Source organism: Vanellus vanellus (genome assembly GCF_965231255.1).
Source record: "Vanellus vanellus genome assembly, chromosome: 1".
In the NCBI taxonomy this organism is placed as follows: Eukaryota; Metazoa; Chordata; class Aves; order Charadriiformes; family Charadriidae; genus Vanellus; species Vanellus vanellus.
The window spans coordinates 85,817,584-85,839,712 of NC_138905.1; the positions used below are offsets into that span (position 1 = coordinate 85,817,584).

Below are 22,129 nucleotides of genomic sequence, written 5' to 3' on the forward strand. Positions count from 1 at the left end.
AGCATGTGCTGCAAATGAGGGAAGGTAAGGGACACAACCCTCCTTAAATTCCCTTTAAACCCAAAATGGCGGTGAAGGCTGAGAAGAGCTAGGGAAGGGCTGGCAGAGCTGTGTTGCAGACCACAGAGAACTGATGGTTCCTATTAAAATGATCCTGGCTCTGTCTTTGGGTTGCTATACTATACTGCTATCCTTCGCTCTTCTCATATTAGACTTTCTTTCTCCCATCTAGTGCTGCCCAAGTATGAGGTCCTGGTGAAGCTGCCCAAGATGATAACTATTAAGGACATGGAACTACCAGTGTCCGTCTGCGGTCTGTGAGTCACAGAGCTGGAGTAAATCTCTCTCGCTCATTCTTCACTCCTTTTTGCTGAGGGCTGAAAGAAGACTTGGAGAAGGCTTTTCATACTTTTCCCAGATATCTAGTGCAGGCTTGTTCCACCCTATCAAACCTGAGCCTGCTACTTGGCCTGAAAAGTCAAAGTGAAGGGTCTTTTCTATGTTCCTAAAAAGATTCTGCCAAACCAATCTGCAGTTCTCTCCTCCCTGTTTACTGCATGTTATCTCTTTCTGTCTTTACATTTCTTCAGTTATAGCTTCACTGTCAATCTTGAACCCTCAAATACTGAGAGACGTCAGATCAGACATCACTTAAACAGGTGGTGCGAACCCAGTTTTGTCATTTTTAACTCATAAATTGCTCCTCCTGAACCCCTGGTTGTCTTTCTACTGCTTCATTGAAACCTCAGGAGTTTGTGATACAGGGCTATACCTGGCTGAATAATTTTCTACAGACAATCTTTTACTGCATGCCTGAAGAGACCTCCCACCTAGAACAGTTTCTAATGGATGACGGAAGAATCTCACTATGGAAATGATGGAGATGTAATCGCTAGAATCATTAAAATATCAGATTAGTCAGACTTTAAGAAGAAATATTAGGAAGTCATCCACAGAGATGTTTAAGGAGATGTGTCTGATTGTGACTCTCTGACTGTCTCATCATCTATTGTTTAACACTTTGTGATTATAGGTACACCTATGGAAAACCTGTTCCTGGTTTGGTGAATGTCCAAGTGTGCCGGAAATTTTCCCATTCTGCTTCAAATTGTTACGGAAAAGAAGCAGAAGCTGTGTGTGAAGAATTCACTAGGCAGGTAAGCCCCAAGATTAAAATGTAGTGGTCTTTTTTATGGGTAGCGGGCAACATTATCTAAAGGAGGCCAAATCTGTGACTATTGGGACATAGCAGGACACCAGAGATGGCACTCTGTCTGGGGAAAAGCAGATGTTCTCAGAGGAAGGCATTTTTAAGAGGTGGGTCATTAAACTGGAAACGGAACTGATGAAGAAAACCCCACATCTGAAATCCTGACCCCATTGAAACTAGTGACAAATCTCCAGTTAGCAGCTGTGAGGTCCCTGATATTGATCCCCGAACTGAGAAAAGAATCTGTGAAAGAATTTTGTGAAGGAAGAAAAACAGAGCTAAAGTAGGAGGGAGTTAACAAGGAAAACAGTGCGTGCCTTGGAGAACTGAGTGTCAAGTACTACACAGAACACAGAAAATGTGTGGATGAAACACTAGGAAACAGGCTGTAAACAAGTTCTGGTCTTGAAGACAGCCCTAGAACGTAAGGCTGGGATTTTGTGACAGAAGTTAAGCATGTTGGGTTTGGGGTATCTATTCCTGTCCCACAAAGCACCAGATTTGTTCACAGAATTCCAATTTTTTCTCCATTTCCCTGCTCAGGCAGACGCTCGTGGGTGTGTTTCTGGTGTAGTAAGGACCAAGATATTTCAGCTCCAGCGCAGGGGATATGAGATGAGCATTGAGGTACATGGCAAGATCACAGAAGATGGCACAGGTATGTATCACATAGCGATGGCAGGCCATGACAGGAGGACCTGGCAAAAACGAGGAAAGCTGAGATACATGTCTAGAAATGCTTCCATTCATTAATAATTCCTCTTTACTGTGCTCTCTCTCAGGAATAGAGATCACTGGAACAGGGTCCTGTGGAATCACATCCGTCATGAGCAAAATCAGCTTTGACCTGCTGGACTCTCAGTACAGACCAGGGATTCCACTCTTTGGGAGGGTAGGGAACTTCTGAGACCCTGGACAATGAATGGCATAGCAAATTCACAAGTGCATATTCCCATCAGATGGAATAGCAGTGTGCAGATGACATGGTCCATGTTCCTCTGCCTTTGCATAGGCAGACAAATTACTGTCAGTTGGGGCACTTTAACAACACACGGCCCTGAACCTCCTGACAGTCAGCCCAGTGCAGAATGGAAGGCCCATTGTTCTGACACGTTAGAGTAACATCAGGGAGCAGCAAGTGTGGGCTATTCCACAAGGGAATGTTATCCAAGTGCAAAGGGTGACCACAACACAGGTAGGCATAGTGGCCTCATCAACAAGCACACAGTCCTGCACCACCCAACCAGACTGAGCAGAGTAGGGGTGGTGACAGTAACAGGTTCCACCAACACTCCAGCAATCACCAGACAATGTGAGGCAATGAGTCAGGGATGAGCTCAGCCAAGGAAGTCCAATCAACCAGATGGGAACAGCAGGAGAAAGAGCTGGGTGTCCGTATACCTCCAATATAGCTTTAGTCAAGGACTGGGGCAAGGCACAAGCCTGAACTTAGAGTTCCTGAACCGTGAGGCAGATGATATGGGGGGGAGGTCCCAGATGAAGCTGTCAAGGGGAATTAAAACCTACTGAAGAACTTAGGGCTCTGACAGATAATTTTCCTGGGCTAATCAGATTGGTTTGCTGAAAATTTACTCAGTTGCTGCCTCAGACAACTCCGGATGCACCCCACACATTTCCACATTCATGTCTCTTGTTATTCTCCATAAGAAACATCCTGCCTGGCAAGGAGGAAAAGGAGGAAGAGGCTTTAAGACTCGCAAATTGTTTTCTGTTTCTAGTCTAAAACCTGAAATTTGTTTTTGCTTTGCTAGGTGACGCTGGTAGATGGCACTGATGCTCCAATCACCAATGAAACTATCACGATTTCTGTGGATGGAGACAGATACAAAGGGAATTACACTACAGATGAACAGGGACAATCCTGGTTTTCCATAGACACTACCACCTTCACACAAGCCTCCCTGGAAATCCGAGTGAGTGGCAGAGACAGGGCAGAGGGACTGGAGTAAGCCTCTGTCTTTCTGATCAGCAGGGGAAATATCTATCCATGGGTTAACAGTCTTTCTGCCAATCAGAAGATAAAGCAGGTTTCTTGGCAGGTCACCTCTCTTCTCTGTGTCTCCTGTGCGTGTTCTCTACCTTCTTCTAAGTGTGGGAGATACAGAACATACCCAGAGTTTCCCAGACCTTCATGTGACTTGTTGCCTGGTTTTGGTCAGCTGTCAACTATTTATTCTTCTTTATCAGGCTGATCATAAACCTGAACTGAACTGTTATGACAGCGACTGGATCACACCTTCATATGAGCACGCCATGCGTAGAATAAGTCGGTTCTACTCCCCCAGCAAGAGTTACCTCAAAATTGAGCCAAAGCCTGAGACGTTAAGTTGTGGCTCCCCCACGGAGATCCAGGTGCACTATATCTTCACACCAGAGGCAATAGGAGAGCAGAAGAAAATTGTCATTTACTATTTGGTAAGAATTATTTGTGGTTACTTTGATCTATGGCCACAGAGAGCACTGTGGCACATATAGCTACTTTCCGTGACGAGCAAACACAGCACTGGTCAGTCCTTAGCCAGTAATGATAAAGAGAGTTTGAAACTGAAAATGTGGCCTGTGGCAGTGGGGTTTAAATGCATTTCTGTAATGTTTCTCATGTTGTCTTATACATGCAAACATGGGTAGGGTGTACATGTTTTATTAAGAACAGAAGAGAGATAAAATGTTGATGGAGAGAGCATTGTCTCGCGTGCAGCCATCCAAGACTCTCATTTCACAACACTCCACTCCCAGTCCCCTCATTCCAAATTCATGTTCGTATATGGTCACAGCTCAGAAACCAGCATCCTACAACAAGAAGATGAAAGATGAGGGGGAAAGCAGCCTCCTACTCAGTTTTGTCCAGTGGTAGTCAACTGACCACTGAAACTGAAGCAACATCCCTAACTTCAGCACCAGAAAAGCCCAATAAGCTTAGATCTTAAGTCATATATCAGGCAATGATGGAGAGTTTGGAAGAACAGGAAGAATCAGGTGAATATTCAAGCAGAACTTCTTTCGCCCTAAATTTGTTTTTCTGGTTTTCTCATTTAGTGATACTAGCAGAAGAGATGAGGGTAGCCTTAGAGAGCTAGAAGAAATCAGTGGAACAGACACTCCTGTTCTGACGGATGGTACAGAACATCAGGGGACTTAGACTGAGATTACAAAAAAGACAATAGAAACCTGTGGTAGAGATGTCCATGTGCTTATTCTCAAGACTGCTAACAATAAATTGAAGCACAAGATTCCTGTTTATCCCGGTAGCCTGGGAAAGCTGGTCTTGAGTATACAGCAGGTAATCAAACAGTGAAGGGACTTACATTATACATCTTAAAATTAAAATACGGTGCTATGGAATAGATACCCTACATGGAAAGTACTTGTATAAAAGGCCTTTTGGTTGTGAAAAAGGAAACTAGGAAATTTTTTCTAGAAATGAGGAAATTAGAGCTAGCATGCAGGCTGCTGCTTACTGCCTGACTTCAGGTACCTTATTCAAGCTCTTCTTATTTGCAGCCTGTGCTGTCCTACTCCAACACTGTGTGAGTTATGGAACTAATGCTGATTAAATTTTTCTCCAGACTGTTTCACAATGCGACTGAGAATGGACTGAGGAGAACTTTCAATCATCAGTCTGTTCTAAATTTTTAGAAATGTGCATATGACCCCCAAACTTATGTGTGCTCAGAGGCAAAGTGCATTTGAACCTGATCTATATATACAATATGTACAAAAGGGAAGCCAGTTCTGACCAATGAGGAAACATTGTCCTCCTAGGAGTGACTATTTCTGTCTTCAAAGACACAGTAAATTTCAGTCTGGCACTTGCTCAGTATCTTCTTGGTTTTGCTCACGGTTGGCAGTGCTATTCATACACTTTACAGTTAACCCAGTGAATGTCCATTCTCCTGCCTTTCAACACTGGTAGCAGCAATTACAGGAAGGTTTCTCTGTCACACAGGTGATGGCCAAGGGCGGCATTATATTAGCAGACACCCATGATCTCACTGTGAATCCTGGAGATGGTGAGCAGAACTATGAATTTTTAGCATCTCTGATGATAAGTGGGGGGGGCAGGGGGTTGTAAAGAAATTATTTCAATTCAAACATTTAATGTTTGAATTGAGATGTGCTTTCAAAATTAAATCTTTTTAAATGAAGTTGCTTGGGTTAGTTTTGTTTTCTCTGAGTTCTGTCAGGTGCTATTTTTTTTTTACCAGAAAATTTTAGAAAATTCAACAAAAAATATGCATAACGTTTTGATCATTTTTTCCTTAAACCATCACTTTCTACTGACCACTCTACCCTATTCAGATTATGGATGCTTGCCAGTGTTGTGAAACTCACATGTTAGGTGAGCAGGAAGAACATGCCTCCTCTTCTTTCTCTCTTTTACTTTCCTTGATTTTTGGAGTATTGTTTCTCCCTTATAAGCATGCAAACACACACATACCCATATTCCAACCGATGCATTTAATTTTACTTGTATAAATGTCCAAGGATGACACATTTCAGTAACTGAGGCTGGCTATGATACATCTTTAAAAGTCTTTCGACAGTGAGACCAGGGAGACGTTTTGGAAGTCTATGAGAAGGAGTTACACTGCAGTGGGTATAAACAGTATATGGAAGTAAAAGATCTTGCATTCTGCATGTTCACAGAAGGTTCTGCATCCCCACTAGTAGTAGTGACTAAACTAACACCCTAGCTCATAACTAGATGTGTTCTATCACCTTTGTCCAGGTTGTGACATGAAGCTCAGGCCCAGCTAGGAAGAGTCTTTCAACATAGAGGGGCATTTTCCACTGTGGTTGGAGCGATAGCTTGGTGTTTCAGCTAAATGCTTGCTTAGCAGTAACTTTGCAAATTTATTCTTTCAACCCCTCTGCAACCTTGACTGCTGCCACCCATTACAACAGTCCCTTATTTCTACATTTTTTTCCCTCATCTATTTTTTGTAGACCACAAAATATCTTGGAGCTTGAGGAAGAAAAGTGTTGGGAATATCAAGAAATTATGCCAGATGTTAATGGGGGAGAATCTAGTTGACATGTTGAGGCCCACCAAACTCATCGCATTTGGCCATTAGATGATCACTGTTTGAATGCAGATGTCTTCAGCAACATAGACTTCAGCAACAGTCATAGACATAGTCATACACATATCAGTACTCCTGCCCCTGCTAACAAAAAATGTTCAGCATGAGTGAACTTGACGTTTTTATATGGGGAAGATGAATGCATATACTGGAACTTTTTGTATGTTGCTTAGCTTTTTTTCTCTCTTTTAGCTTATGGGACATTTCAGTTAACCTTCCCTGTTGAGACGGCAGTTGCTCCCCTGGCACGGATGCTTGTGTATACCACTTCACCCAGTGGAGAAGTCATTGCCAGTTCAGCAGATTTCCAGGTTGAAAGTTGCCTCCCCAATAAAGTGAGTATAAGTCAGGATTTATGCAACCCATATGGAGGCAAAATTCACATGTTCATGAAATGATCAGACCAGATGTTGACTGTGGATTAGTGACTGAAACTCCAGAATAAGTTACAAAGCCATAATTATAAAAAGTGGAGCAAGACAGAATAAGAAGGAGAATCACTGGTCATAATTAATTACATTGGTCAAAGCTGAATATATATTAGAAGAGCCGCAAGGCACTAGCAGAGCTCAGTTCACAAAGCTAGATGCTTCAATATAATAGCATGTAACAGTGTCTGGAAAAGCGGCTGCTCTAACTTCCTTTTGGGGTTGCAGGTCAGACTCAGTTTTGTACCCACGGAAGGTCTTCCTGCCTCCAACACACGCCTGCAACTCCATGCCTCGCCAAGGTCCCTGTGTGCCCTCCGTGCTGTGGACAAGAGTGTTCTCCTCATGAAGCCTGAAAATGAGCTCTCTCCCAGCTCTGTAAGTCTTGGTTATTTCTGGTAATGAGCAAGTATAAGAATGAGCCAATTCTTCAACTACAGTTAACACCACTATGGACATGGGGTCATGTATTTTTATAGCTGCATTCACTACACTTGGTTTTTAGAAGCTGGCTTTTATCAAAGAAGTGTTAAGTACTGTCTGAGTCCCTGTAAGTGCTGATCTGACACATTTTTCCCTGGTTGTTTGCATGTCGCCAGGTGTATGATCTTCTCCCACTGAAGGAAATCCGGGGTTATAGCTTCAAGGACTACTACCTGGAGGAAGACAACATAAACCCTTGTGTGTCACTTGACAACATATTATTAAATGGGTTTGTCTACATACCCATTTCTCCTGACGACGAAGGTGATGCCTATGACATTCTCAAAGTAAGCTCCAGCCTTCTGTTTTAATTTGTTATTCGTTTTTGGAATATGGTCTCGTCTCCTCTTCTCCGTGTCCTGAAGGGGTTTTTAGTGAACCTTGCTTTGAGCTTGCTAACTTTTGTATGTAAGACTATAGCCAGGCCCAGGCCCTGCATCTATGTAGCCCATCATTGGCACCTGAGTGCTTCTCTGAACCATTAAAACTTTTCAGGTTCTCCTCATTGCTAGTAGAGATACCTGTGAATGGGCTTAGTAAGGAAAGAGTCCTGAGAAGTGACCCCTGGTACCATAATATTAGAAACCCTTCCTTGGTCATGCATGTTCTCTCTCTATCTGGTTTAGATAGTTCTTTAATAAAGTGCCAGTTACTTTGATAACCCACAAACATACCTATACCCATCTAGAGAGTCCTGCGCAAGACTTTTTCTAAAGCTTTTCACGTATGTCATTTTCACCCAGGCAGACGTCCCGAAGGTAGACCTGTGCCCTTGGCTTTCCATCTGATCATGCCAAGATTTAGCCTTAGGATGAGTATAACACGATAAAGCCTCAACATCTGGGTTGAACCAGTCTATCTGGCACTTATATACAAGCCTTTGTTATTCTGATCAATACCAGACCTAAGTACATCTATTCTTGACATACTAAAAATAGTTTATTTTCAAAACTGCGTTTGCTTATTTTTTGCTCTTCTTTCTCCTTGTTTACTAGGAATTGGGCTTAAAAGTCTTCACTAGTAGCAAGATCCATAAGCCTGAAATCTGCCAGCATTACCCGGGACACATGATGGAAAGGAGTTACACTAGTTCTAGTAAGAATACATGCTTCCTCACATACAACTACCTAAAATTTACCACCCTGCTTCTTTCCTTCCCTCTACTTCTTTTCAATATTAATTACATGACGCAGAGCAGATTTTCTTCATAACACTGTCCTAATTCAAGATCACTCCCTTCTGGTCTCAGTCCTGAAATATGAAACTGATACATCTCTGCCTGCTTATCCCTAGCTAGACAGATGTGCCCGGCTAGAACTGTGTGTGCTCAGTGACTCCCATGCCAGCCCCTACGGCAGGGATCCTGTAGGCACTAAGACAGTCTGCCTGCATTGGATGGACTGTGCCAGCACAAAGTAGAGGCTTTTTTCCATCAGATCTGAGTCCAGCCGTGGAAACCTAAAAAAGGGATTTTTACTGCTAGGTAGTCACATTCTAGCAATAACTAGAGGAACAATTAGGGCAAAAGTGGGCCAAGATAAATGAGAAGGTGGTACAATTGTGTGGGTAGATATTTTACCACAGGGGGATGAGAAATTTGGGTTTGTTCGCAGCTCTCCCGCTCACATGACTATAAAAGGTTGGGTAGGTCATGTCACTTCTCTGCAGCTTCAGTGACTGTGAAGATAGAATAATGATATAACATTTTTTTTTTCTTTCTAAATAGTTCTGAGATTAGAAAGGCTATATAAAACACTCTCACCTATATCCCTTCCAGTCACTGGCTCTCCTGGTGCAGTTCCCAGCTCCTATTAAAAAATTGTAGCTTTTGGTCTTGTGATAGCTTCTAGCCTTCTATTCATAACAGATCAGATCTTTGGTTTTGAAATGCAGGATTTGTCTTCAGAGCATGGCCTGAGTCAGATGGCTGCTTTGAGAAGATAAAAAGTCTTCTAAGGCTGGTGTAAAACATTTCATAAGGCACACCACTATGCAACACTGTTAGAAAGCATCTCTCTCTTCTGGAACCACTCATTTGCTAATGGCCAGAGACGTAAAGACCCATATTCATCTCAAAAGAGTCTTAGATAGAGGAGAGGAGGGCTAAGTGTGGCTTCTGTTTCTGGTCATCTACAAACACAATCAATTCTTCAACAAAATCTAATAAACTATGTGCAACTACAATATCTGGAGGCAGTAAATTCCACATTTGACTCTGTATTGCAATAGAAATGTATCCTCAATAACATCATACGTGGCTCTTCTGGCACTGCTGGGTTTGCTGGCAGTGGGGGAAGAATGCTCAACTCCATCCATTCTCTGTAAGAAGAACAGTAATGTTAGGAAAAATGAAGTATTGAGATGACAACAGAGAAATACATTTGTTTCCAGTGTCAAGGTTTCAAAGCTGTTTTTTCAATTTCAAAATTTTAGCTAAGAATAACCACTACCTGGAAGGAAAGTATCTTCCTGATTTGCAGTGGAGTTTGACACATCTTTTCCTTTCTTCCTGTCCTTGAACAAATTTGCTAGTCACTGCATTGAATCTGCTTGATGATTTCGACTATGAAATAACAGAACATATGGTTGCTGGTAATCCTGTGGAGACCATCCGGAAGTACTTCCCTGAGACATGGATCTGGGACATAGTTTCAGTGAAGTAAGTGTACATGGGAATGTCGAGTGCGGTCACTGGGGCAAAACCTCCAAAGACATTTATGCCTCAATGGAAGTATCAGTATTTCCACGAGAGGGGTATTTCTAGTAGACAGAGAGATTTTTCAAGGTCACCAAGTATAGGATGCTTTGGGAGGATGTGCAAAAGCCAGTGCCCATATCCCAACTGCTCAGGAGTTTGCTGTCAGCAGGTGTTGTTCAGTAGGCTGAGAAAAACATAGATGATCACCAGAATATAACTGAAATCTTGTTCCCTGTCCCTCGCCAGCTCTGAGGGAAACGCTGATCTAGATGTGACCATCCCTGACACCATCACCGAGTGGAAAGCTAATGCGTTCTGCACTTCAGCAGACACGGGCTTTGGCTTGTCCCCGACAGTGTCCCTCAGAGCCTTCCAGCCCTTCTTTGTAGAGCTCACCATGCCCTACTCTGTAGTGCGTGGTGAGTCCTTCACGCTGAAAGCCACCGTTTTCAACTACCTGACCACCTGCATCAGGGTAAGAGACATTCACAACTTTGCTCAGTTTGACAGCTAAGGGAAGTCTACAATGGGCCACTTATACATAGTTTCCCAAGCCAGATGACTGATCTCTGACTATAATTTCATACATGTGTACAGATGTATGAATTCTTGGTGTATTTAATGAAGGGGAAACATGTTTTCCCAACAAAGTTTTGAAAGCTGTGTTTGATTCAGAACCTACAGCTCTGCTGCTCAGGCCCCCAGCCTTGTCATGACAGATTTATGTCATTGTCCTGTGAAACCTGGGTTATGCGCAGACCACCACATTATTGCATACCCACATGGAAACTCTAGGTTCACCGGGGTGGATACCGGTGTTCAGCCTTTAGTCTCATCTCTTATCAACATCTCACAAATTATCATGCCAGATTTGCTGGAATATGCAGCCTTTTTGTGATTTATTGCATCTGCCCCTGAGACAATGAGCAGAGCTATATACTTCACCAATCTTATCCGTATTCTTTCACCAACAAAAAAGACAAGAGAATTTGAGAGGTGATTCAAACAAAATTCCAAACACCTTTTCTCAGTTTTTTATAAATACAGATTTTTATTCTAAAAGGAATGAAGCCAAAACAAGGAGGGGCACTGATCCAGCCATTCCAAAGCATTGTCATTTATTTCCCAGTCTTTACTGCTTTGTTTGCTATTTTCAGGTTCCTTATTCCACTCTCCCTTGTTCCCTTATTAGCTTTCCCACAGCTAATGTTTTGCATCTTCACCTAACTAATCATGAGGGGGGTCTTTAATTCATGGATAAGTTTGCAGTCATCACTTTGCCTTTACTCACATAACTGGTCCACACTCTCCATTTTCCTTTCTAAGGATACACGTCCTGTTCTCTACACTTACCTCCCCAATCTCTTACAGTTGTACATATCTCAGTCTTTTCCCACTTTATCACCCAGTTCTTGCTCTGCAATATCCATAAGCTTCTCGATCTCACAGTATAACCAGCTCCACTACCCATCTCCATGTAGTGTACCATCTCCAGGTACCCCAGCTTCTCTGCAATTCCAACCCTCAAAATGCCTCTCTGTACAACCGGCAGGTCAGTGTGTCTCTAGCTGAATCTACTCATTTTCTGGCTGCACCGCTAGAGAAACGGGAAGAATCCTACTGCATCTGCATGAATGAAAGGAAAACTGTGGCTTGGGCGGTAACACCAAGATCTCTAGGTAAGAGGCCGGACAACAAGAAAATACTGGGATCAGGTATCTGTGGATGACATCAGATCTTTGGTGTGAGGAGCTAGGTGACTCCAAACCTGTCTGGAAGGATCTTGTCTAGGCCAGAAGTGAGAAGTCCAACCCTGAGGTTGAGACACTACACTGGGATGCAGTTTCCAAGTCCCAAACAAACTATTTAAGTGTTACGGGCTATTGTTTTCTTAACATTTGAATAGAAATCACAAATTCCCTTAATGCATGCAAAGCACTCAGACATTCCTGCTGTGGAGCTGAGAATGTCCTAGCTTAATGTGACTGTGTCCGAAATATTTTAATTAAAGCTTGCTTTCTCTGAAGCCTCCCAGAACAAGACTGATTTACAAGACCTGCCCCTCCACTGCTCTTGCTGATGGACTAACACCTGCTCAGGTGGCCATCACAAAGGAGGTGGCCTGGAAGGCTGCAGCTGGATCAAGACACAACACTGTCTCTAGTTTAGTTCTCCTTTCAGAATAGCTTCTCTGTAACACACTGGAGAGTACCCAGCACAAACACAAACCCACATTTCCCTGGCACTGCCTGGCAGGGCTGGCTGACCCTTGTTTCCTCCAGGGCAGGTGGAGTTCTCGGTGAGCACTGAGGCCCTGCAGAACCAGGAGCCCTGTGGGAACGCCATTGTGGAGACCCCTGAGAAAGGGCGGAAGGACACGGTCATCAGACAGCTGCTGGTGGAGGTATGTGGGCTGCTGAGTTTGGTGGCATAGAAATTTAATAATTTCATGCTCCACAGCAACAGTTGCTGTATGATAAAGGTTTCCTGCTTTAGCCGTGATAGCAGCAATAATGGCTTGTGTGACTCTTGCTCTGCACGCTTTTATAAAAGTAGCATTGATAAATCTCACACAGGCCAATAGAGCCCGTAACTCATAATGTTGCCACATCATAGTAAAAGCAGGGTATTACATTACACAGCAGGACAGAAATAATAAGGCAGGCAATAACGACAGTTTTGTCCCAGACACATCATCAGGGAGATAAATGAGAACTACTTCGTTTTACCTGTAATATAAATCACAGGGATATATTGCAAATGGAAGACTTGCCAGAAACCTTATGCATCTCCTCCAGCACATGGCCAGTACTCTGAAATATAGAACAGTCACCACAATCTACAAATATTTCCAAACAAAACTGCCATCATTGTTTTTATTATGCTTTTAAAGTTCAAAACAGTATGACTTTTTATTTTTGCACTCTTTTGTACATTTTTTTTCTTAAGCAGTGTTTTGCAATGATAAAACCACAGCTTTCCCTATGATAAATAGCCAGTCATAAAATTAATCCACAGTATAAGACTCCCTGTGATATTAATAGCAAACAAAGAGTACTAGCTTGTTGTATAGTGAAATCTATGTAATATCACATTTCATAATATCGTCAATCGTGACAGGAAGGAATAATTCTATTTAACAAAATTAAGTCAGGAGTAATATACAACATTGCAACTCCTCCTTACATTGCAGACATTGCAATTTTCAGTAAGGCAGAGCTAGGACTTATGTAATATGTAACTTCAGAAAATGTTTTGCTAACATTCGTATCTGTTAGGCTTCTTTTTTTTCTTTCTTTTTTTTTTCACTTATTTACAAATGATTGTATAGTCTGTATTGATTGTATAGTGCAGTTCTTGTATCAGGGCACAAATAACTGTTTAACCTTTCAGGAAAACTCCCCAGTTTCATATATGCCTTCAGGAAAAAGTGTTTATTTTGTTCTTTGAAGATACTGGAAGATCAGAACTGTAAAGTCTTTTCTCCCAGATGGCAGGGAAGTGAAAATGACTGAATGAGCACTAAAATGACTTCTGTCAGGGTGTCTGAGAGATTACTGGTCTTATCCTGTTATTGTAATGAGGTAATAAATCTACAGCAAGCCCTGACTGGATAGAATCAGAGATTAGTATCCAAGGCTGAACAATTAATTAGCAGGGGTGGATACAGTGTAACTTGCTTGGGGTGGAGCTGCATTGTCCCAAGCGCATGGATGTCAATAGCCCCTGCAACTGGCACTGCATCCAAGGGAGAGAGAAGGGAGCGTGCCAGAGCCCCTGGGGTGCCTTCTCGCCCCTTGGGAAACCAAGCCTTGCTGAGAGGTGGTTGGGAAACAGGATGTTTTTTCACCCAGGAATTTCTCAGCTGGAAAGGAAAATCTTTCAAATTGTTACAGTTTGTATGTTTTAATTTCCTGTTGAAATGTTCAAAATAAAACAAAACAATGGATTTCTCATTTAGTTCCATTTCAGAATGACATACTGAAACAAATAAGAAAATGCTTTTTCAAACAGAAGCATTTAGCTCTCTCATGGTTTATCCTAAAAGGGTTTTCTCCACCACCCCCCCCCCCCCGCCTTTAATCTTTCTCTGTCTTTTCATACTGAACAATGAGAGACAATGTATTTTAACTGTGTGAGAAAGTGAAGGTAATACCGTTGTTTACATGCCAGAAAAAAATTTCAGATGGCAAAAGTTGGGAATCAGTAATGAAGCAATGGGAACTCTTCTATTCGGAAGTTAAAAGAAAAATGGTGCAGGGATCCCACTGAAATAAACTCCAACAAAATATTTTTTCTAGTAAAGATTTGATTCCCGAGTTTTATGCAGAATGTTTTCAACTAGCTCAACAGAAAACAGGACTCCTTTGCTGACTTCAAAAATTAGGATAGAAGTTTTTGAAACAGAGGGATGCAATCACCAGTTGACTGTGGCATGTATTTAAATTTTGGGTGTTGTAACGTTTCACTCATGGGTGCATTGGAGTGCTCTAGTTGCCACCTGTCACAGCTCTTGCGTACATATCCTACTGGTGTCCCGAGCCCTCAGCTGTCATCACAGCCTGAAGAGTTGTGCTACACTGGGCCAAGGTGGGTAGCACCTCGGAAGACAGAGCCCTGTGCACTGTCAGTAACATCATCTTGCATGTTACCTGCACAATAAGCTGTGACGATGTAGGGCTTCTTTCAGTAATAAAAAAGGAAAGAACATGTATTAAATTTCATGTTTGTAATTAGCCAGTATATTATAGTCCTCAATTATCCTCAGTTTAGCACACAGAGGAAAAAAACTTTGTAAGCAATTTCTAAACTTTTCAGTATAATGAAGTTATTACCACAAGACAATTTATAAGTATATAATTTTCTCAGAATCCCTTTCAGTTTCCTTCTTAATATGTCTTCCTTTTCTTTTTTGTTGTTGTTTTTTCTCATTTTTTGCTTTTTTTTCCTGCTATTTTCCCCAAGCCGGAAGGGACTGAGGTGGAAACTACCTACAACTCTGTGCTCTGTGCATCTGGTAAGAGCCTTTTGCTTTCTAAGACTTTGATGAGGTTGAGACGACAACCTCAACCATTGAGAAGACAATGTTTGTGAATGCTTCACTCTGAGAAGAAAGGTGTAGGGGTCAGATAAAATTGAACAATCTGGTAGAGAAACTAATTCTTCCTAAAGGAGAACAGCTGAGACTGTAATAGTCCCTGCAATTACAGAGGCAGAAGCCTTAGGAACTTAGGCTGGCCAGGTCCCTGTAGGGAGAGAATATCTGGGATTTAATAGGGTTCTCTCTAACGTCTTTCATACAATAGGTGTAAAATCACAAACTTGACTCTGCAGTAAGCCAGGTCTGCCTACCAAAGCATGAGGCCAGAAAAATAGGCTGGAAAGTGTATTTTTCAGTCAAGGTCAGCTGCTAGTCCCATGAAGAAGTCCATGACAGTCTCTGGGTGAAGGTATTGCAGGCCCAACACAAAATCTGCAAGATGGGAAGCTTCCACAACACAATTACAGATAAATGGATTTGGTGAAGAGAGGAAAGCCCTGTGCAGGGAATGGTACCTCTTAGCTGCTACCCATACATGTAGATATATCTGGAATTGTAACCAAATTGATCTGGTTTTTATCCCAGAAAAGTCAATGTCAGAGCCAGTCTCCCTGATTCTCCCAGAAACTGTGGTGGATGGCTCAGCCAGAGCATATTTCTCAGTGCTAGGTAAGTGAAGCATTCTTGAAGTGTCAAATGCCATTTTGAAACACTGCCATGTTTCTTCAGGCTGTGCTCAGTCTACTGGCAAGCCCTGAACTGCACTAATTTACACTGGAAACTGTCCCGTTCCCCAGGCGACATCATGGGCACTGCCATGCAGAACCTGCACCAGCTCCTCCAGATGCCATTCGGCTGTGGGGAGCAGAACATGGTCCTCTTTGCACCCAACATCTACGTCCTGGACTATCTGAACAAGACAGGGCAGCTGAGTGAGGAGGTCAAATCCAAGGCCATCGGATACTTAGTGAGCGGTGAGCTGGGACATGGCTTTTGCTTCTCAGTTTATTCCTTCCCTTGACTTCTGGATAAGGACACTATTGGCCACTGGCATGTATGATCTGGGGGAAGTTGTCCTGGTGCATTATGGGAACATGTGGTGGGTCAGGAGTATATAACACAATAGCTGTAAGAGAGAATCCTGCACTCAGGTGGAGGTGCAGGGTGAGAGAGGACAACATCCAAACAGGAACACAGAAAAAGTCCAGGACTGGCAATAACTCAAGAGTTCTCTTCATAAGAAAAGGGATATATGAAATCCATAAATCGGGCTGTAACCATTAATCATGGCAGCTGCTTATGTAGATCTTGGACCCTCCTTAAGATTAAGATTTAGATAGTGTCACACACCTTCAACTAGGCCAGAATTTTAACACACTAGCTAGGACATGTTGGCAGACATAACACCGGTACACGTGGAGATGGTGGATATCTGCTGACTAACGAGGGATTGGTTTTACTCAGTTATTTTGCAGAAAAACTGCATTTCCTCCAATGAAAACTATCCTGTTTGCTGCATCCTTATCCTATGTGGGGCTCACCTTTGTATTCAGTTCTCCTCTGGGAACTGTTTTCCCATTTCTTTGAAGTCCAAGATACATTTACTTCTCCTCATCAAGTCTAGGGCAGAGAGTGGCAATGACTGCAGATACCCAGTTTCTAGGTCTTTTAGGAGAGGAAGAGTACAAGGATGGAGGTCGTCAGAGCTGTGGGTTTGCCTCATCTTCCATTGTAACACCAAGTAGTGTAGCTCATGCTTGTGCCATTAGAAGGGGGACGCTGTGTCCCATGTCTGCTACATTTCCTTTGCACGGCTCCTTGAAAAGTACTGTGACAACTAAAATATTCTTCCACTCTCTATTTCAGGGTATCAAAGGCAATTGAACTACAAACACTGGGACGGTTCTTATAGCACCTTTGGGCCCCGTTATGGGCAAGTTGGGAATACCTGGTAAGACTTCAGTGCCACTGGCCTTTCATTTCTGCTTTTCATGCCCCCTCTTTCCTCAGTGTTTTCTTGTGTTTCATCACTGTGGAGGTTGAAATGGAGGTGGAGACAAAATGATCATCATGGCATCATAGGACAGTCATGTGGGATAATGCAACAGAGAAGGATGCTAAGGGAGACGCCTTTTAGGTTTGGAGTGCTGCACTGATAGCTACTTACCTCCCTTGCCACCCTTCTTCAGCTCAAGTGAGAGTGACCTGCAGGATGCCCTGGCTAGTTCTTGTTAGCCGAAGATGCTATGAATGCAGATGAATCCCCAGAGCACCATTGCCCACCTACCCGCAGCCCTCAGGGCAATGAATGGCAGGCTTCATTTACCATTGGTCCCTATCTCACCAAGTCACTAAGCCAGTTCACAGTATCCAACCAGCCCCCCGTGATCCAGTTCTGTAGCTTCTACTGCTTTCCTCCAGAACAGTAATGCCCACGTGGGCCCTATGGCCTATGGCGGATACAGGGCCTGCTCAGGATGTCTCAGTTCCCTCTGTCACTTTCAGGCTCACAGCCTTTGTCCTCAAGTCCTTTGCCCGGGCCCGGTCTCATATCTTCATAGATGAGAAGCACATCCAGGATGCTTTGGTCTGGCTTACTCAAAAGCAGAAGGAGAACGGCTGTTTCCGCAGTTCTGGGACACTCCTGAACAATGCCATTAAGGTAATATATCTGCCTGGTTGGCTCCACATGGGTTTTGTCAGGCTCATGTCTCGACCATGAGTCACTCTGAGACCAAAAGAAGTATTCCCACCCTTGGGGGCTGGGATGGAGGGGGGGTTAAATATGTGAGCTATCACAGAACCAGGAAGAAGCCAACAGCAGCTTCTGAAGGACTTAGCATGAGAAGAAGGCTAGGAAGAATTTGTCCCCGGAGGATGTAGATGTGTAGCACAGGGAGAAGACAGTGGAGAAGGTAGTGGTGCTGTGTGGGATCAACATCTACTTTTGTGGTTCCCTGCAGGGTGGAGTGAATGACGAGGTCACGCTGACAGCCTACATCAGTATCGCATTGCTGGAGATTCCTCTACCTGTAACCGTATGTGTCTGCACCCCAACCCGAGCCACAGATGGTACTAACCTGCCCTACTAGTGGCCCCCCAGATTATCAGGTCCCTTTACCTTTTGAAAGAAGAAATCCTGTCTGAATATTGTTTCTATTCAACCTAGACTGGAATAACATTTTGTCCTCCATTTTCCTCCCCTGTTCAATCCTGTCTCCCATATACACATTTCACTTAATCTTTTCCTGAGTTCTTTTGTGGAGAATCAAGCTTTTGCTCCTTTAAAAGAGTACAGCTTGGATTAACAGTGAGTTAAATAATATTTAAATCTCTGAAATGAGCCAAATAGGGTTTCTACACCCACAAAAAAATCTCCTTTTGTTTGTTGGAATAGTACATTTCTGTTGAACCACTTGTATGGGCCCATTGTGTTGACACAACAGCACAGGTCTGTAAAAAAAAGGTGGCATACTCAGTGATTCATTCTCATTTTCTCTGCCTCTTCTAGATTGTTTTATGGGAAATCCCCATCCTTAAGGCTTGGGGAATAAGGTCTACCTATAGGTAATAAAGTATACCTATAGGGAATACCATCAACAGTAGTCTGTGAAAAACCTGCAGCCTATTTAAAAGCAATGTGGGTTTAGTCATTCTGATCGCTGAGTCTGTGATCCCCTCACTGTGAGACAAGCCTCTGGTGCAGGTAAAATTGGGGTGTGAATTGCGGTAGAAGGATTGGTGAACCAGCATGGTTGCTGGGCTGCTATAATCCCTCTGCTCCAGGTGTAGTAGAGACTACTTTGTGTTGAAAGTTTTTTCCTGTATAGTGAGAACCAGCAGAAGGAATTATTTTGTCAGTAGGGTGGACATGGATGACATTAAATTCAACAGAAGCGTATTATTTCTTTGGTATGTTTTGTGTTTAGAAGGCAAGTTCTCAGGCAGAACTGTGTTGGATAGCAAGGACGTTTTTCATTTATCTGTCTGAGCCTAAAAGTGCCACTGAATGTGGAGGGATTTGTCAGAATCTGATGGGGATATGGGTGCATTTCAAGTTAAGCTGCATGAACTCATGAGCATAGCACAGCCCTTAGGTATACGGAGTATTACTGTGAGTAAAATAAGCCATATTAGACCCCTCATAAAAAACTTACTAGCACTGTCCTGAGCACGTGTATCTACTGCCACATCCTGTCATTTGACTGAACTCCTCCCCAACACTTACCTTATACATAGCAGTAAGCGTAGGAAATCTTAGTTGAGGCACAGACCCAACCAATTTTATTTTTATTCTTTGCTTTCTCAAAAGCAGCTGAATTGCTTCTCCAAAAGTGACCACAAAAGATTTAATCTTCCAGTACACACCCAGTGAAGGCAAACTACAAAGTAAAAAGACACTGAAAAAAAAAAAAGGCTTTTCCCTCTAGACCACTGATTAAGCTGTAAATGTGCTGTTAGGCTTCAGATCATGGCATGCCCCCCTGCAGTGTTATTGCTTCAATTTTATACCAGTTTTTCCATCACAGATGAGGAATAGTCATGTGTCTTGCTGAAAGGTCATGGGGTCACAGCGTCTGTTACTTAACACTATGTAAAGTAGCTACATCTTGTTTTGCTGTAGGGATTGTGCTCTTAAGCCATCCTTGAGATTCTGGCTTCAAAAAAGCATGCATTGTTGATGTTAACACATCACGAAAAATGCTCCAGAAAATAGAAAAAAGCTATTCTTTCTTGTGCAGAGACAGACTTTACATCCAAGCTAGAAGCTATGTTATCAAGTTTCTGCAAAATGAAATCATTCCAGAAGGCCCTGGAAAAGGGGAATTAAACAATAAAAAGAAAAGGCTAGAGCAGTGGGTGAAAGCACAGAACAGACTCAGGGTGATCGCTAGAGGAGGAAAGTAAGTATCTACTACATCTACAGAGAGGAAGTAGGTCAGAGAACTCCCCTTGCCCTGAGACATAATCAGGACAGTAATTCTTCTCAAGGCCTTGCTTCACAGTCTTTAAATCAACCTGGGAAAATAAACATTGCAACAAGACGTATTACAGAAAAGCATATACAAGATAAGGAACAGGCTCTGGCTGCTCATTCGTTACAGGCAGTATTGGACCTGGAGGGGAAGGGATACACAATAGTACAATCTTTGTCAGACAGGACAGTGGGGATGTCAAGGGTGCATAGGTACCATCTGATTTCTGTTGTTCTAAGATGAACCTCAGTGTGATCTCTGGCTGCTCCAGCTCAGTCTCTTTATCCTCCCAGCACTCAGTGGTGCGCAATGCTCTGTTCTGCCTGGAAACAGCAGCAAATGAGAAAGAAAACCATGTGTACACCAAGGCACTGATGGCGTACGCCTTCGCCCTGGCAGGGAAGCAAGACAAGCGGAAGGCATTGCTTGCCTCACTTGAAAAGGAAGCTGTGAAAAAGGGTGAGTGCTCCTGGTGGGACACGTCTGTCTTCCAACCCACTGGCCTTACATCTTCCCTTGATAAAATGCCTTTTGTTGGTGGGGCAATGACTGCAGGAAATGGCTTCTGTGGGTGGGGAAAGGTGGAGGGAGAGGAAGGGCTTGTGCAAAGGGGGTGCATTTTTGAGAACTCCCTCTCAGTGCCCGGTCCTACTTCTCTGCTCCGAGGGCGTTTGTCAGGGAGCAGCACGCACCATCCCTGTCGGTGCTGAGCCAAAGGGTAGCTCTGCCAGTGTCTCTCCTCAGTCCGCTCCTCTTGCCACAGCAGGCACAGCTTAGCAAAGGCTTAGCGATGTTTATGGCCACTCCTTCCTCCCAGTGCACGTGCGCAACATAGAACAAAGCTGACCTTGCACAGCACAAGGGAGGATAAATCAGAGAAGAGCTGGATGTGCCGAGAGAGAAAACGAACATACAGGTCATTTCAGAGGCCACAGCATACGCTCTGAGCCTTCCAGGATATCGCGTAACGGCTCGGAAGCATTCTGGTAAAGTCAGGCTGGACAGTGGCTTTGCCCAAGCATTAGGCAGCAGGGTTGTGAAGGAAGTGTCCCCAGCACCTTTTGCCTTTTCCACCTGCGGGTGACGATCAAGCCCGGGTCACTTTCTGTGGGTCATTTTGCCTCACAGAGCTTGTCACTGCCCAACCCCGCATCTCTACTCACCAAGGGAAGGAGGGCCAGCCTGCTGCTCTGCTGGGGCTCAAGCCCATAAATGTCTCTGTGAACCTGGGGTCTAGGCCAAAGTGGTACCCAGGCCTGAGGACTGAGCCTCAGCAGTCTCAGACCCGTTGTAAACCTGCAGCAAGTGTAAACCTCGCCCTTCCACTTCATCCTACATGACACATGCGTTGTGGAGGCTCTGTCCTCTCAACTGCACCAGCAGCAGGTCAAGAACCGCCGTGCAATAACGACTAATAATGGCTTGTGTGCTTGTCTCCACTCTCTCTGCCTCCTGTGAAGAGGGGTCTGTTCATTGGCAGCGGCCGGGGAAAGAGCCAGAGGTTGATCTCCCATACTATCGCTACCGAGCTCCCTCTGCTGAAGTGGAGATGACGGCCTACGTGCTCCTTGCTCACCTCACCACGCAGCCGGCACCTTCCCAGGAGGAGCTGTCATTCGCATCTCTTATTGCAAAGTGGATCAGCGCTCAGCAGAACCCCAATGGAGGCTTCTCCTCCACCCAGGTGAGCCGCTTCCCTCCTGCCACCTCACACATCAATGTCACAAGATGGCAAGTGTCAGAGACCCAGGTGGGAGCACAGGAAGGTTTGCCAGGGCAGTGCATGCCCGCAGTGTCTACCACGGTTGCCAAGTTCCCAACAGAGTGGAGGGCAGCGTGCCTGCAAAGAGGAGGCTGGGGGAGGACAGGCTGTGGAAAGACTGACTGTATCCCCCTGGCTGCCGGGGCCCGTCTCTTGCAGGACACAGTGGTGGCTCTCCAAGCCCTGTCCCTGTATGGGGCCATCACCTATGCCAAGAGCGGTGCAGCTTCCAAAGTGACCCTGCGATCTGGAGGGGACTTCCAGCAAGACTTCCAAGTGGATCCCACAAACCGGCTGCTGCTCCAGCGCGTGCCCCTGCCCCAGGTGCCGGGGGAGTACAGCACGGAGGTGTCTGGCGAAGGATGCGTCTACCTGCAGGTGAGGGTGATGGGGGCAGGGGGCACCCTGGGAAGGGAGCCCCTTGCC

The 22,129-nt window shown here is 44.1% G+C and overlaps 1 protein-coding gene across 1 annotated transcript in view; it reads left to right on the plus strand.

The window, feature by feature from the left end:
• Positions 1–22,129, plus strand: part of LOC309686093 (alpha-2-macroglobulin-like) — a gene marked incomplete at its 5' end in the record, with an annotated part of 39,868 nt that overhangs the window by 12,059 nt on the left and 5,680 nt on the right. Inside the window, 24 exons of the mRNA XM_082498633.1 lie at positions 233–317; positions 1,034–1,157; positions 1,754–1,868; positions 1,993–2,102; positions 2,983–3,144; positions 3,419–3,646; positions 5,178–5,241; positions 6,508–6,650; positions 6,972–7,121; positions 7,343–7,513; positions 8,222–8,321; positions 9,759–9,885; positions 10,171–10,399; positions 11,477–11,603; positions 12,207–12,328; positions 14,890–14,941; positions 15,551–15,634; positions 15,763–15,939; positions 16,832–16,916; positions 17,471–17,627; positions 17,929–18,003; positions 20,235–20,400; positions 21,402–21,625; positions 21,863–22,081. Of these exons, the coding sequence (XP_082354759.1) occupies positions 233–317; positions 1,034–1,157; positions 1,754–1,868; positions 1,993–2,102; positions 2,983–3,144; positions 3,419–3,646; positions 5,178–5,241; positions 6,508–6,650; positions 6,972–7,121; positions 7,343–7,513; positions 8,222–8,321; positions 9,759–9,885; positions 10,171–10,399; positions 11,477–11,603; positions 12,207–12,328; positions 14,890–14,941; positions 15,551–15,634; positions 15,763–15,939; positions 16,832–16,916; positions 17,471–17,627; positions 17,929–18,003; positions 20,235–20,400; positions 21,402–21,625; positions 21,863–22,081 (3,296 nt within the window). The remainder of the gene's footprint in view (positions 1–232; positions 318–1,033; positions 1,158–1,753; positions 1,869–1,992; positions 2,103–2,982; positions 3,145–3,418; positions 3,647–5,177; positions 5,242–6,507; positions 6,651–6,971; positions 7,122–7,342; positions 7,514–8,221; positions 8,322–9,758; positions 9,886–10,170; positions 10,400–11,476; positions 11,604–12,206; positions 12,329–14,889; positions 14,942–15,550; positions 15,635–15,762; positions 15,940–16,831; positions 16,917–17,470; positions 17,628–17,928; positions 18,004–20,234; positions 20,401–21,401; positions 21,626–21,862; positions 22,082–22,129) is intronic.